Here is a 16,278-nt window from a genome sequence, read left to right on the forward strand (position 1 = left end):
TAGGCATTGTTATGTCCTTCAGTTCATTGTCACCATTCATCAATTCATGTCATGTGTCCTTAGTATGTCATCAATTCATCAATTGATCCTTGGCATTGTCATTGCCATGTCCCTCAATGCCTTGTCATCTTATCTTATCAATTTGATCATAGATACTGTTGAGTCCTCTAATGTCTAATCATGTCCTTATCCAATCAAATCAATAGAATTGGTTATTTTCATTGATGTTATTATGATCAATCATATTAATCATTTTCAATCAACCTATGACATTTGCAGTGTCCGTTAAATGTCATATGTTGTCATTCCTTGTCACGTGTCCTTGACAAGCCATAATTTTGTGTCAACTAATTTGGCATCATTTATTTCATCACTTCAATAATTTCTTTGGTCCAATCCTACATTATCACATTTTATCTGTATTTTCATCACGATCCTTTAATAGTGTGATCTTGCATTTATTTCATCATTTTAGTCAATCAATTTGTTAATTTTCCTTATAGGGATAAATAACCCATGGTTTATTCCCATGTTTTAATCATTTAATCCATTTAAACTTATTAATTATTCTTCTTTGCTAACTTTCTCAATTAATTAATTGTCCCCTTTTCTTGAATTATGAGAATTTAATAGTTCCTAATTCTTCATTTTCTTATTTCTCTTATTTCTATTTTCCTAATTTATATTTTCCATTTTAGAGGTAATCATGAGTTTTTAAAATTCAAATTTCTAACTCTTACACATTCCCACTAATCATGCTTCCACTTCCTTTTTTCTAGCTTACACTCTTACACCTTCCTTTTCCCAACTCTTACACTTTCCATTCCTTTTCTTACCACCTTCCCCTTTATTTTACTCTTCTTCTACCAAATATTTTTACATGTTTCTATGTACATCTCTTATAATTTTTCATAATTTGCCATTTTACGACACATTTTTTGATTTAAATATTTTAATCATGGTAATTTTCTAAATCGTGCAATTTAACTATGGCAAATTTCTAATTGCACATCGTTCTTTATAATTCTTGCATTTGGCTCCCAAACTCTATGAATCGAGCCTCTTTACACTTATTTTTCTAACCACACTCCTAGTATTATCATTATCATGATTTTTCTATCATACCATTCTTGTCATTTTGATATCATATTGTAAGTACATCTTGTCAAAATCAAGAGCTACATCAACTTCAACACTTATTATGGAGAAGAAAGGAGAGCATAGGAGCTCAATTTGAAGGGGGTTTCATAGTTTAATTTTTTTACCTCAAGTTCCTTTTACGTTTGGACTAGGATAGTTTGCATAGTTTTATAGATTTTGTAGTTCCTTTATTATGCATTCTCATTCCTTTTCTAGTCCCACATTTAGTGAACTCTCTCAATAAGGCTTGTGTTCCTTATTATGAAAAACACCAAAGGGCATGTTGCTACAAAAGATGGCGTTGAATGGTCTAGCAAGTGTGTGTGGCATGCTACTTAACCCATAGAAGATGAAGCAAGTGTATGTGGAATGCTAGTCAATCCATCAAAAAAGATTCATCCTCAAGGGAAACCCGTGTCCCAAGAAAAGGGAGATGAAAGACAACCTAGGCATAAGGATGTGTATATCCTTAAGGGATCAAAAGCAAGATTAGACTTCTCAGACTACCAATCGTCCAGAGAAGGATCAAAATCAATGACCAGACATCCCAAACTATTAGTAGTCGAAAGAGGGATAAAAAAAGAACTATGAGGATCAAGCCCCCCAAATTGTTGATACTTTGATAGAAGGATCCAAGAATCTACAAGGATCAGGCCCCTAGAATTGTTAATAGTTCGGTAGAGGGATTTAAGAAGATAAAAAAAAAACCATCAAAGTGTGTACGTGTACAAATGAGAAAAGTGTATACCCCTATGTCAGAGTGATTGAAAATGCCACAATAAGAATTGTATCTTTAATGTAAGTGTACATGCATCTACTAGAAACATTTTCACTATGAAATCCCCCCAAGAGACTACACTTCAAGGGAAATAAATACAGGACAAATGAGAGAACAAAAAATGATCTACTAAATTTGGGGACAATATGATGATATGATGATATTTTATATTATATCAAATATAAAATTCCATCATTCCCCAACATGAGTAGAACTACATCACAATGGAGGAAAATCACATAAGAGATAAGAAGAAGAGTCTTTTTTGGGTCGACAACATAGAGACCAAAAAGAATCAGTGTTACCATGTTGCAAGCACCCAAGAATACTTCACAAGGGTACATGCACAAACAATAACACATATACAAAATAACATGCAACAACATATAGAAGAGAGATAGACATAAACAAATGTATTCAATTACTTTATCACATTGTGCCAATAAAGCAATGAGGATCATCTAAATCAATCGAGACAAAATATATAACAAAGAGTGCAACATGGGGGAAAAACAACACAAACACACAAAGACTACCATGCTAGCAAATTCCAATTCAAGCTTGTTGCATGCATCGCCCCCCCACTCCCCCAACACACACACACACACACCCTCCCCTCACATCTTGGTCCACATAAATAGGGAGAGGTGGAAAACTCATAAGAGGAACACCATCAAACACAGTAGGAACAACAACCATAAAGGACTGCAGTGGGAGTCATTGTGCTCGATACTAGAAGTAAGTGTCAACTATTTAGAAAAAAATGTTAGGAAAATCATAATCCATATCCATATTCTCATATTCATCGTCACTAACATGTTCATTATCATTAGAATCAATAACATCATCATCAACAGTATCTTCCTAATCAACATTAATTACAAAAAATCTAAGATAGGAATAGAATCACCATGTTCATCTATGTGCATGTTATTTGTGTAATACCCTAAAATTGGTCTCCTAAACCAATTTGCTCCTAACTTCAAAATATCAATCTTTGATCAATCATAAAGTCCTAAAATCACTAGGCATTTCTAGTCCCACTTGAAGCTACACGATTTGAATATCAATTGCACAAAATCCATATATGCAATAATCATTTAACTTTAATATGTCCCTAAATATTCGATTGAAATTGGCTAGCTAAACCTCTTTGATTAATTATTTTAATACAATGTTCTAAGTTTTTTTTATTAAATTAATCCACTTTGGCCAAAATACATGACAAAGGGATTTATAAAAATCATTTCAAATAAAGTTGTCTCCAGGTATCTATTTATTTGAATTTAAATATTCAAATACAAGACAAATGACAAGAGGGAAGATATGTCATATTCCTCACTCCTGCGTAATCTCCCATTTTCATTCATATTCCATCCTCTCCTCTACTTGAACTTTTGACTCACTTTCTCTACAAATAGAGAGCTCTCATCTCCAACAAAAAATCCACTTTTTGAGTAGTGAAACTCTGTCGAATTGAGGATTCACTTTTTAGCATCCAAGCTTTGTTGCATCTGTGCTCATAGTTATTCATTCTAGTTTTTACTTGCATTCATTTTAGACTAGTTTGTTCTTTGTTTTCATAGCTTAGATCTTATTTCTATTACATTGGAAAATCTAAAAAATATAGAGTAGTCCTGCATGCATTCTAGTCTAGATTGTTTCATTCGCTTGTTCTTAGATTAACCCACATTTCATATAGTTTGGTTTCATTTATTTGCATAGAAAGTATAAAAGACTCTAGTTCTAGCATTGCATTTATCTTTTTGCTTTCAAATCCTTAATGGTAGCTAGGTCTATGGTCACCGAAGCTCTTGATTTTGAGAACAAGTACTCAAACCCCTACTAGATAGAAGCCAATAGGTCAATTTGCTTAGATCTTTCAAGATGAACAATCTCATGTTCATTCTAGAATGAGTTCAACATGCAATGACCATGTTGGAGTGTGTGTGGCCCTATTTTGACACATACCATTAGCAGTATCATGATTATACTTTATATTGTTTTTGATGGAGGAAAATCTTGGGGGCTAGTTCTTATTATGGTGTTAATGTAGCGAAAATGTAATCTGTTGATAATGCCCTTGTGGCATGCATTATGAGACAAACCCTTATTTTTGACTCCTAATATGAAAAATATAAATTTAAAACACATTCAACTAGTCTAAAAATCAATCTCAATTTACTATTAAACTAAAAATACATGATTATGACACATTTGAAAGATTTCATCAACTCTTTTGAATTAATCCAACATAATGATATTTAACCAAAAAAAATAAAAAAAATAAAAAACAAAGAAAAAAGATGTAAAACTAATAAACATAAAAATTCCACAATCCCTCATTAAGAAAAGAGCAAACTATGCCTAATGAAAGTTGTTAAAGCTATGATTGTCTTCATGAATATTTGAACACTTTCTAAATGCTCACTTATGTAAAATATGAACTTTTCATAACTAATTTAGACCTATCTAGGTAGCACTAATAATTTTTAAAGAATCATCCGAACCCACCAAAATGTTTTTTCAACAATCTCCCACTTCTCCTACCTGAAAATGAGTTATTCAAAATCCATTTGTCTTATTCAAATCGCATGCACATATTCCTCAGTCACAGTCATGGCGACAAGAGTTGAATCGCCCACCAAACAATAATTAAACCATACAAATACTGTAGACAACAAAATAGGTTGCATCAGCACCACACTTTTTGTGGACCAAAAAGCTTTGAAACAAATGACTGTAGTTAAAGTCTCACGCCCCATAAATTCAAATTCTGTACTGCAGAAGAGAAAAAAGCAGGGTATCCACAAATTTATTAATTAAAAACGAAGAATCCCCATATAGGCAAACGTGCAATGCACAAAAGTTTATGCATTTCTATTTGATTTTGCGCGGGAGAGAGATTTCGACTCTTTTAACGGTCATCAAAAATCATACATGCTCCGCCATCATCATCATGGTCATCATCCATCTTCATTATCTTCTGCTTTAAAGGAAAAAAATAAATCTATTAAGGATCCATTTGGTTACGTGCATGTATGGCATTGACTGATTTTTCTTGTATTTCTTTGCAACTGCTGTGAATCGAGGGGGCATAAAATCGGTTAGTTTACAACTCTGTAACGCCATCTTTCAAGCCGAGTCCTGTGCATTTGGTTGGGGGGAACTAGGAACGTTAAATTCATTTCTTTGCGATTTTCATTTTTCTGAGTGATAATAATTAGGAGGGCTTTAAAACCCCCTTGTCTTGATCCCCTCATTTCTTCTCTGTAGTTCTGCGTGGATCTCGAGATCCTGTCCAGATTAAAAAAAATTCTGTTGGGTTTCACTCGTTGATCGCTACACTTCTAACGGCTTGTTACCCACTTCATTAATTGTGATTTTAAGCAACTGCGTTGCTTTTTTCAAAAAAGTAAAACGCTATGTTGATTTTATTTTGGATGTATCAGTGATAATTAGGCTGAGAGGCTCCTATAATTTCCCCCCCTTTTTAAAATCCCATGTCTCCTTCAGACTGTTTTTGTAGGTCTGCAATGCACTTTATCCTTCCTTTTGATGGCAGAGTTTTGTCAATGCACTTGGAGATGGGGGTTTTGTTTGTTGGAGTGAAGAGTTTTGGATACCCATTTGGGTTCAGACGTTTCATGAGGCTCAAAGAGTCTCTTAATAATTAGAGCAGCTACCTGCCTTCTCAGGGTAGTAAGGGCCCCTAAAGTTTCAGTCCTTGTATCTTTTAGGCGCACGAAACCTTTTCTGGTTTCGCGTTGTTTGTGTATTTTTTGGGGACATTTTGAAGAGGGAGCTATGGCGTCTGCCGTGGAGCCAGCGGCGCAAACCTCCACAGCTGGTTTCTTGGTAAATACTCGTGATGTTTTCAGCCCGGCATATTCCGGCAGCAAGAAAGAAGTCATAGATGCTTCATCTTCAGCTCCTAACACTAATTCAGGTAACTGGTCTAGCATTTCTGTTGTAATTTTTTATTTGATTTCGGATGTCTCAAGTTGCGGTCACGGAGTACTGGATGGGGGAAATCAAAGTTAGGCGTCTATAATAACTTATGCTACTCGTCTTGCTGTCTCTCTAAATTTTTATTATTCTTGGAATACCTTTTTATCCTTTTTAAAAAGTTATCGGGTGGGGTTATATTCCCGAAGTATGGTGAACTGTTGAACGATGTGGTCACGAATCTGTGGTTCTTTGGAAGGGCTTTTGAATTTTTTTTCCCTGTAGATTCTCAGCGCTTTTAATCTCGTTTAATTTGTTTTACATTGTCCAGTTCACTGTAATTTTCAGATGTGTAGTCATTTTCCTTGCATGCCGGTAAATAAGCTCTGAATCCACAAGTTGGATTCATGCTAAAGATTTTGATCTGGGTTTGCAAATCTGCCTATGGCTTTTTTTGGTGATTTTTATGTTGTGATTCCTGTTTCTTTTCCTCCATTGTATATTTTAAAAACTTTCAGAACAGTTTGTGAAAAAGTAATTTTCTTAAGCTTGAGATCTCCAATGCCCTAGGTAGAAGGCTGTGTCTTGATCTTCAACTTAGCTTCTTTTTTGACATAATACTCTCTTTTGATATTTTATCCTGCAGCATTTCATTCTTTCAAGAGGGCTGTAGAAAACTCTGCAACTACACATATTGATGTTGCTGTTGACAGCTCTGCAGCTCTGAATATTGATGGATGCGTTGAAAGGGAAAAAACTCTCCCTGTAAGTGGATGCCTTTGTCAATCTTCTTTGAAATGTTTTGGACAATTTATTTACAGATAGAGATTCTTTTGAAGGTATTCATTAGTTTTGGGGAGTAAGTTGATGACGCAATGGGTTTAAGCACATTGTTTACAATCTATATCCGCTTCTTATGCTTTTGATTTTATTTTCTTGAAATTTTCTGCTACATATGGGGGGTAGCTTACTCCGAGAACCTGAGGCATATTGGCTTTGGTCTTTATGTATGTTGTCTTTGTGAATGTTTTTTTCTTTCAGATGAATATTAATGCTTATAATCTGGCTTTGATAATGTTGAAAATGCTATATCCCAACTGGGCATTTAAAATGTCTTAATGCATGTTATCAAACATAATAACATTGAATGTCAAGTTCACTAGGTGAGTTAAGGGCTCTTGTCCCTGTTGATTCCTTGACGTTGGCGATAATCTTTGTTGTGTCTGGAACACAATTACACAGGGGCTGGAGGATAAACTGTTTATGCCTCCACACTGACGTGATATAGTTGCTAGTTAGCTTCAGTGAGGTTAGCTGCTGCATGAAACATATGTTAGATGATTTAGCTCACCCTAAAGCTGCACGCTTGTCCCAAGTTTCCAATCTAATACAAGCACATCATTATACTAAAGCTAATAGGTGAAATGTTTGTCTGCCAGTCGTAATCAATTGTTTTTATAAAGCCAAGCAAGTCCTAAATGAAGAAGTATGCATCCATTTTTATGAATAGAAGTTAACTGGATCATGGCTTTAATAGCCCAGTTTTGTTAAAAAATAAGCCTTCATTAGTATATCATTGCTTAATTTCCTCCCTTGATGGCTTGCATTTCTAATCATGGTTGCCAATCATGCCAAGCTTACAGGAAAATATTTATTGCTTTGCATGTTTGGGGTTTTCTATATGTATATTTGCAATATAGAAATAATGGTCATGCAAATTCTATAATGCAATATTAATTATTCACACATAGTTACATTTGGCCTCAAAATGGATCAACTGGCTACAATAGGTATCTGTACCCAATGTTCACTTGACCTTATAGGTGTATGATTATTATAATGTTGTTTTATAATACACAAACAAACCATAAAACCTGCATGCCCAAGTTGTGGAGATACACAGTGTGTGTTTCTTGTAAATACATTGCACATTCATACAGCCTGTAAGTGCATAAATTAAATCTTTATAGTAATTGCAAATTTTAAAGTGCAAAAATACTTAACATACTCTTTCTGGCCAAATAAAAAAAGATATAAATTCTCGGTAGCATTTCCAGCAGAGACACTTTCTTAAAAAGCATTAATTGGCACGAAGGTCAATTTTTTTGTTGGAATAATTCTTATTACTGAATCAAATTCTATTGTGTGAGAGAGAGGGAGTGTAGATTGTTTTATTTCTAGCAGTTTTTGCTAGAGATAAATTGTGTTTATCTTGTAAAATTTTAAGAAATCTGTGACTGTTAATATAATAATTTTCCTCGGTTTCTATTTGGTTAGCTTGCTGTTAAGTTGATAACATTATAATTAAGCAGGTCTCTGCTCCTGAAAATTGCCAGGTGCTTTCAAAAATAGAATGAAAATCTTCATTGCGTGCAGTTATGTTTAAATGTCAAGAACTCTTCATAATTTCTACATTTGCCTTGAACACACTTGAGTTTCTCTTGTTGGGTAGAGCTTCCCTAAAAAGTCTAAAGTCAGGAAATGTTAGGAGTTTTTGGGTTTACTTATTGTCTTTTCTTCAGAAGATCATGAATGTTAACAAAATGCGTATGTCTTGTTCTATGAGTGACTTATTTTTTGTGTTGGTAGGGCCCTTGATTTTTTAAATTTTCTTTTGGATGATATCTCTATGATTCACATTCTTTGTGGTTCCTCGGATTTAATTCAAGCATGTTGGATGTAGGCAATCTTTCCACGTGTCATTAAATATCAGTGCTACAGGATGCTTTTTGAATTTAAGAGTTTATGATGCTTTCACTTTAATATGTAAATGGTGTTTCATTTCACCATCTGCTTTTGTATGGCATTTGGTTTGATTTTATGTTACTGAATTGGCCTGAAACCTTGGCGATTCCTGGTACGAAATGCAGCAGAATTGGAATTAGAACCAATTCGCTATTGATTGGGGCAGGGCATGATGATTTAATTTTATGCCAGAATTATTTGGAATTGTATTCAGACATAACCAGGTGATTTAGTGTGCTGGGGCAATTCTGCGGTATTTTCAGGCAGTGGATATTGTTTTCAATGTCCTAAACCGATGTTCATAGCTACCACAAAAACAAAAACAAAATGTATTTTTGCCTTCTCAAACTTTGCTTGCTGCTTCCATGCTGACTATACAGGTATTGGCCATGGGTCATTTACAAATATTTTCTGATGTTAGTAGTTATACAGGAAGTCACAATTGCAATTTTGTACTTTGTTAAAATATGATGTTGATTACTACTTTTACCATTTTAATATCAAACAATGAATATTTATCAGACATTTGAGTTTGACAAATTGACATTGAAATAGTGTACATATTGTAATTTCTAAGTTCTATTTAGCATTTGCATGATATGTTGTATTCTGATGTGTGCACCAGTGTAAATTGGGTTTGACTTGGTTAATATTGGGGTCTGTTATGTGATTGTGGTTTGTTTAGATCCAATATATGATATACCTAATAATGTAAGTTGCAGTCTCTTCTCAAAACTGGGGAGATGATTATTCTTTGGCATATTTAATTTTGAAGTTCTTAATTTTGTCAATCATGTATACTAAATGCTTATGAGAGGGACTGACTCTAAAGGAGATCTCATCTGTGTTTTTCCTTTAGTACATTCAATGTTTGGTTGGTTAATACTTAATAGTGATCCAGGTTTTTAATGGTTTAATTTTATAACTGTGTTAAATTTTCCACTGAGTTCAACTACTTGTGGTATTTTAAGCAGAAAGATGGCTCTCGAGCCTCAGCTTCTTACATTTTTTGTCTGGGTAGCTTTTATATATGCCTGCCATCTATAACAAAATTGTTTTACAGATGTTCTATTTCAAGTTGTGGTCTTCCTAATTGTGGAAATTAGGTCTACCTTTTTCTATTGCTTAGATCAAGTCTTCATGGCATTAAGCAGATTCTTGAGCAAGATCAAGTGAGTATTCTTAATGTTCCACACCATTAGTCAGGTGTTTTTACTTGCTTTGTCAAAACAATATTTGTTGATAATCAGTTGGGTTCAGTGGTTTAATAGATACCGCTTACAACAAATGTTTCATTATTCATTATTTAAGACTTTTTAAAGATAAGTTAACATTGTTTGAAGCTCTTGAAGCAATATTGGTTTCCATACTCTTGTTAGTGGATTAATGAAGGTGGCAAATTAACATTAAATTTTTAATATTATAGCCAGTATCGAGTTTGCACTTGGCATAAGTTTTCAGGATTTAGATTTCTTGATCACCACTTTGCTAACAGTGGAAATGGCTATCAAGCCAGGAGTCTGAATTGCCAATATGACTCATTGGATCTTTGGTGGATTCTTCTTATAGTAGTTTACATATTCCTTTTGCTTGTTGCCATTGCCAGGTGAAATGTGTGTTTCTATGTCTATATGTTCCAAGTTTTAGAGATGGGAGCCTAATGTTGTATCTTTCTTATGTGGTCATTTCTAGTTTCTGCCGACTATTTTACATGCCACAAGAGAATTAAGAACTGTATTGCTTACAAGCAACAAGTTTTTGCAGGCCATATTAGTGCATTTAAAGATCTTTTAGTGTAAACTGTGTAGCACTGTTTAGACATCATTATCTTAGGTCTTACTCTTTGATCCATCATTGAGATGATCACACTGTATTGCTTCTAGTGTTTGACCATGTCCCATTCATGTTTGTGCTGTTTTTATGAAATGTCTAAAGTTGCCTTGTGTTCGTATTTTAATTTTGTGATTGAAACAAATTATAAATATAATTTCTGAGGCATGAAAGTTGCACCCTTCGGCTAGTGTTTAGACCAAGTGTATTTGTTTGAGTGACTTGTGCCATTTACAATTATCTGAAATTTGTCATATGATCTATTTATAAATACTTAGAAGTTTTCAACCATAATGATTTCCCTCTTTCAAATAAAGAGAACTTCTAAACCTGCTGATATTATTGTCATGTAAGTGAAATGTATGGGATGATTTTGAGTGACTTGTGCACTTGGAAAACTCAAATGAAACAAGATTGACAATTGTAAGTAGCTGAACAGGATAGATTTTTGTTTCACCAAGAGCTTATACAATAAATGCTTATGTACAAAATAAATGGGCAAACTTTGTAAGAGAAATGGATGCGTTTGTATTCAGGTATCATGTAGCATTACATTCTATGGAATAGAAAACTGATTAACTGTAATGAATTAAGTTTTGGTGGTGAGAACTGAAGTCACTCCACATGCCTAGTGACCTGGGTTCTTGGTATTTGAAATGGATGGGTAAGGGTTAAACTATATTAAGACATGAAAACATTATTGGAGTTGTTTTATTTTGATCCTTTATTTATCAGGATCATAACTCTTAACACGTTATGTAAAAGTTAAATTTAGATTTGTATCTATGATGGTAGGTCATGTGCTAAACAATAAGTGCTGGTCTTTGGACCATAGTGGAGGAAGGATTGTACAGTGTCACCAGTGGCTTCCACTTTGGAAGGCCTGAAAAAATGCAGAAGACAAAAATGAAAAAATATCTCAAAGAAGATATTCAGAAAATTTCAAAATTTTGTTCAAAAGAATCAAAGCTGCTAGTTCAATGACCTAAATGGTTTTCTAGATCAGTAACGACTCTCCAAAATTGTACAGAGGAAACTCCTTAGCCTACATATCAAATTATTTTGAATGAAATGCATGAGAACAAGCTTGATGAAATGATGCTAGATATATCTGGATGACAATTCTCCTGCATGGTTTGATAATGAAGCGAGGAATGTGATCAAATTAGTCCTGGTTTATATGGATGGTTAGTGAGGAAGATGAATAAGTTATGCTTAATTTAGTCAGATTCTGTTGCATAGTCTCACCATGGTTAAAAGAGGGACACTTTTAGGTTCTTTCAGATCTGTCACTTTGTTTCCACTTAGTGTTGATGATTCAAACTTCTTATTGCTTGCTTGGTTAGTGAGGAAGATGAATAAGTTGTGTCTAATTTAGTTGGATTCTGTTGCAAAGTCTCACCATGGTTAACAGATGGACAATTTTAGGTTCTTTCAAATCTGTCACTTTGTTTCTACTTAGTGTTGATGATTCAAACTTCTTATTGCTCGCAGGGTGGCACAAATTTTGAATCTACTAATGGTAGTGAGCCTATCCAAGATGATGGACCTTCAACACCAATGCGCTACCTGGCGAAGCCAAAGCATGTACTTGTTGAGACTCCAGACTCTGCCATTTCTCTTCCATCCCTTTCACTAGCAACAGCTTCATGCTACATAGACAATAAAGTAGATTCACCTTTTGGCTGTTTGGGCAAGTTTGACACACAGCCAGAGTCAATTATCAAGTTAGCCCCCTCTAATGTTCAAGGGGTTCTGGGTACTCTAAGTACACCTGATATGTCAAAGTTAACATGCTCTGAAACTCAGCAATCAAATTTGAACATATATATGCCTGTTTTAACCCAGTCCCATATTTCTCAGTCCTGCAACTCTGTCAATTCTGCATTTCATCTGCAGTCATCCAATCTCATACCAGGAAAAGTAAACCCAATTAAATCCTCTGTTTTCAATACGAATGCTAAGCAGCAGCAGATCATGTTCAATAATGGTCAACAGAGTCCTGAAGGCACCAAGTATCCACAAGTCATTCCTTTGTCAGTAAATGGAGTGCAACTCAACATGAGTCAGGGTCTGCAGTGTGAAGATACATTTCAAGGAAGAGCAGCAAGACAGAAGCTTGGGACTCCTTGCATTTCTAACCAGTTTTCTTACCCCATTGGTAATGGGAGTCAATTGGAGGTAAACAATATGCCTCTGCTTCAGATTCATTTGACGTCAACAAGTTTATCCCACAGCAGCAAAAATGGTCAACCTTTGGCAAAGAAACAGAAGCTGGCTTCTCAAAAACTTCAAATAGGAGAGTCATCTGTAGGGCTGAATCAGTGCACTTTGGAGGTTAGACAGAGGGCATCAAATATTGAGAATTATCACATTGAAGGAGGGAAGCATCAGAAAGGACAAGTCAAGCAATTTTGGTCGCCAAATGATAAGGTCAAAAATGTAAAATCAGTAAATGGGTTTAGTGATTTCCCAAATGTTAACGGTGTTGGAAAGCTCAGGCATTCGGTGGAGCCTGCGACAATGAAATCAAGTGGTGGTATAACAATTTCATCATTTACTTGTGGTCCTCTAGGGTCTAATGTCCACAACCCCAGTCCTTTGGAAGCAGGAAAAATACCTTTAAATTTGTCCTTAGAATCAACAAAAACTGAGACAGTTTCAAATCAATCAAGAGGAGATACTGAGGGACAGTCATTGGATGTCCGATCTCACCCTCTTGGTTTAAGGCTTCTCACATTTCCGGCATATGCCCCCATGCCTGCAGCTGTGTCAACCTTTTCGTCTGGGGGCCCTTCGCTTCCCCAGTACATTAATCAAGGTAATGGTGAAGACTCTTATCCAGTGAAGAGACAGAACCCTAAAAGAACTTCATCAGATTTAGAATGGGGCAGGTTTCTAGCCCTCTCTGCTACACCAGATTCTTCTGTTGAGGTAGAGGAAACACAGACTGAAACTCTTCTTCCCTATCAGAAGCGTTTCATACAACTGCAAGCTTTCCTAAAGCAATGTGATGAACCAAATCAGAAGTACCTCAAAAGTAAGTGTACAATGTTTTGTTGTCTGGATTGTTTCTAAATATTCTAATTACTTGAAGTTTGATTCTTTATATTTGACTTCCAACATTTGCACTGATGCCTTGCTACATGTAATGCCAGCCCTTCGGACTCTGTCTGCTGCTTCTCGCAGTGGACATGCAGTTGAACTGGAGACCAGAGCCATCATCCTTTCCGTGGAAGAAGGTACAGCTTCCTCAACTGTTATTGTAAAGTTTAAGTAGTCTCTGCTTTACTGCTTTTCAAATATCCTCCAATGTTCACCAGCAGCATGGCTTTCCGGCAGCCTTTCTTCACACAGCTCTACAGCTGGTGGAGTTTGATCAGAGGCTTGGCCTGACCAATGTGGAACGTATGATGGTCATGTGTAGAATTTACTGGAGGAAGCTTTTTTGAATTGTCAAATATCTTTTTGTTAAGCTGAGAATTTTTTTCATGTCTATACTTATTGCTATATGTTTTTCTGTGCAGCTAAAGAGATAAATAGGATGAAAAATCTGAACATTTTTGCAAAGAACTCATCAAATGAAGGAGCTGCATCTGTCTCTACGATGGCACCTAAATTTGTAGCCAATCCTTTATGATGACAGAAGCTCCTAAAGCATGTTTGACTTGTATAGCTGGACAGGTAAGTGTGGATGGCAGCATAGAAACAACGCAATAAAATTGGCCTTTAACACTTTTCATTATTTGCCTTGGCTAATTTGATATGTCACATACATGTGGAAATGTGTGATCCACGAGGCCCCTTTTGCATGTGGATGCAAGATAAAGCCTTTCTAAATGAAGTAGCAATGACGTGATTTCTTAAGCCAGAAATCAAATAATCAGCAAATACTGATTATTTGGCATTTTTGTTGCCTGTGCACTGATACATAAAACGAGCATTTGATGTGGGGAATGTTCTGATATCTTGCTGAGTTTCATAACTAATACTAAATTGGGAACCATTGATATTTTGATAAGCTTCCTATGTTTCTCGGAGGATATGCCATTTGACACCTGACTCCCAGGGTAGGGGATATCTGGAGACTTTTGATGTGCTGAAGTTGACATCCACAATCATTAATTGACTCTTAACCGGGTATACTGAAGCATCCAATTTTGCTGGTAATGATTTCAACTGTTATCAAATGTGTGATGATTGTTTTCATTTCTTGTAGTACTAAAACTTGTGGTCTTATCAAATGTGTGATGATTGTTTTCATTTCTTGTAGCACTAAAACTTGTGGTTTTATCAAATGTGGCTTGCAGTGTAGTCGTTTTTGAAATATATTAAAAAATAGTTACATTGATGCCAACGTTGGCAGATTACAATATTTGACATCTTTGCCAACGGTTTGGTTAAGGAGCATTTATCGATCGTTTAAAACTCTGCTCAACATTTAATAAAATATGCTTGGTATCAGCAACTGGAGAAAAGGGGTAGTAATATCTTTAAATCCATCTTAATCTGTAACTTTTGTCACAGGCAGTTCTTGACTATGGTAATGTTGTTTTTTTTCTTTCTGGTTTAAACTCCTAATTTTGTTTACTTTGAACATTTTGAATTATACTGCATGATCCATTATCAGAATGAAAGCAATGCGTAGAGAGCAGAAGTAAGGATATAATATGGTTTTGACCTCAATGATAGATGGATGTCTTCTATGTGGTATTGTGATTGGATTGGCAATAGCATCTATGGTTCTATTGTCTTATTATTCTTCAGGTTTCTACCTCTAGTCTTATGATGCAAATTGTAAGAGATAAATTTTAAAGCAGTTTTGGGGATTGAACAATGATTTAGAATTAAGATCGACAAAGAAGAGTTGATGCAGCTTCAATTGCAAGGCTAATTTAAAGTTCGGGCAATCTTGCCAAAAGATTTGGGTAGAGCGATCCTAGTTGCAATCGAAATTGTCGAAGGTCAGTCCCATAGAAATTATAATTTGAACAATATGTTCGGAGTAGAAGTATGGTAAAAAGCTCAAAGTTCTCTTTCTTTCTCAAATAGGACATTGGCTGCATCGGCTAGTGTAAAAGCATCTTTACGCTATTTTGTACGTGTTGGTAAATAGATTTGTCACAGTAGAATTTGCCCAACGGAGTGTGTGGCAAACCATTCACAACAGTTGGAGAGGCCTTTGGTATGTGGCTTTCCTATGCGTTTAGAGGGGCAGCTCTCTCATATGATGTAATTTTTAAAGGATTTTCAAATAAAGAATTTAAAACTTCAAAGTTCAAAAAGAGTCATCCAAGACGAATGCACCACATGCGCTCATGACCTTCTTCGATAAACAAGATTGATAACAATGGCGATCAAGAACTACGCTTGAAGGCAACTAGTATTACTTAGTACATTCGTTATCATTCATAAACATTTGCATAACACCATGAGAATGTCTACTACTGCATATAACAATTTGGATTTTAAAATAAAAAACCCAAAGCACATCTCATTTCATTTTTTTGCACCAAGAAAGCAATAGAGATTTTTTTCAATTTAGAGATAAAAAGTGTACATACTTTTTAAAATTTATCCCTAGATCAAAATTTCAGCATAGTGTTCTCTTATTTTTTCAACCAAAAAGTCTCTTTATAAAGCCAATAGGTGTCCTTATATAAACATAGAGGTTAATAACTATTTCTTCGTGGTTAATAACCACCTTCAAAATATGCAATTTTGGAAGGTTAATTAACTTCAAGAAAATTATCCTATATAATGAAATTTGCAAAACCAAAACTTTAGCTAGAGTTCCTAAAGATATTTACATATACAATCACTGATTCCTCTAGCTA

At 35.0% G+C, this 16,278-nt stretch overlaps 1 protein-coding gene across 2 annotated transcripts; it reads left to right on the plus strand.

The window, feature by feature from the left end:
* Positions 1–4,713: 4,713 nt before the first annotated feature.
* Positions 4,714–14,650, plus strand: LOC149549264 (uncharacterized). Of its 2 annotated transcripts, XM_089792680.1 has the most exons (5): positions 4,714–5,867; positions 6,513–6,631; positions 11,936–13,481; positions 13,600–13,683; positions 13,969–14,650. In XM_089792680.1, the coding sequence occupies exons 1-5, from the start codon at positions 5,726–5,728 to the stop codon at positions 14,079–14,081; spliced, it is 2,004 nt and encodes a 667-aa protein (XP_089648806.1). In that variant the 5' UTR covers positions 4,714–5,725; the 3' UTR covers positions 14,082–14,650. The 2 variants fall into 2 exon arrangements, with proteins under 2 accessions (XP_089648806.1, XP_089648807.1); XM_089792681.1 differs by lacking the exon at positions 6,513–6,631 and having other exon boundaries at positions 4,960–5,867.
* Positions 14,651–16,278: the final 1,628 nt, after the last annotated feature.

Source organism: Cupressus sempervirens, chromosome 7 (assembly GCF_028749045.1).
Source record: "Cupressus sempervirens isolate cs-2001-9-10 chromosome 7, ASM2874904v1, whole genome shotgun sequence".
In the NCBI taxonomy this organism is placed as follows: domain Eukaryota; kingdom Viridiplantae; phylum Streptophyta; class Pinopsida; order Cupressales; family Cupressaceae; genus Cupressus; species Cupressus sempervirens.

Excerpts from the sequence above, each read along its gene's own strand:
- LOC149549264 (XM_089792680.1), top strand. The coding sequence starts at position 5,726 with ATGGCGTCTGCCGTGGAGCCAGCGGCGCAAACCTCCACAGCTGGTTTC. Across the intron at positions 6,632-11,935 it reads AAAGGGAAAAAACTCTCCCT|GGTGGCACAAATTTTGAATC; the intron begins GTAAGTGGATGC and ends TATTGCTCGCAG. Across the intron at positions 13,482-13,599 it reads AAATCAGAAGTACCTCAAAA|CCCTTCGGACTCTGTCTGCT; the intron begins GTAAGTGTACAA and ends ATGTAATGCCAG.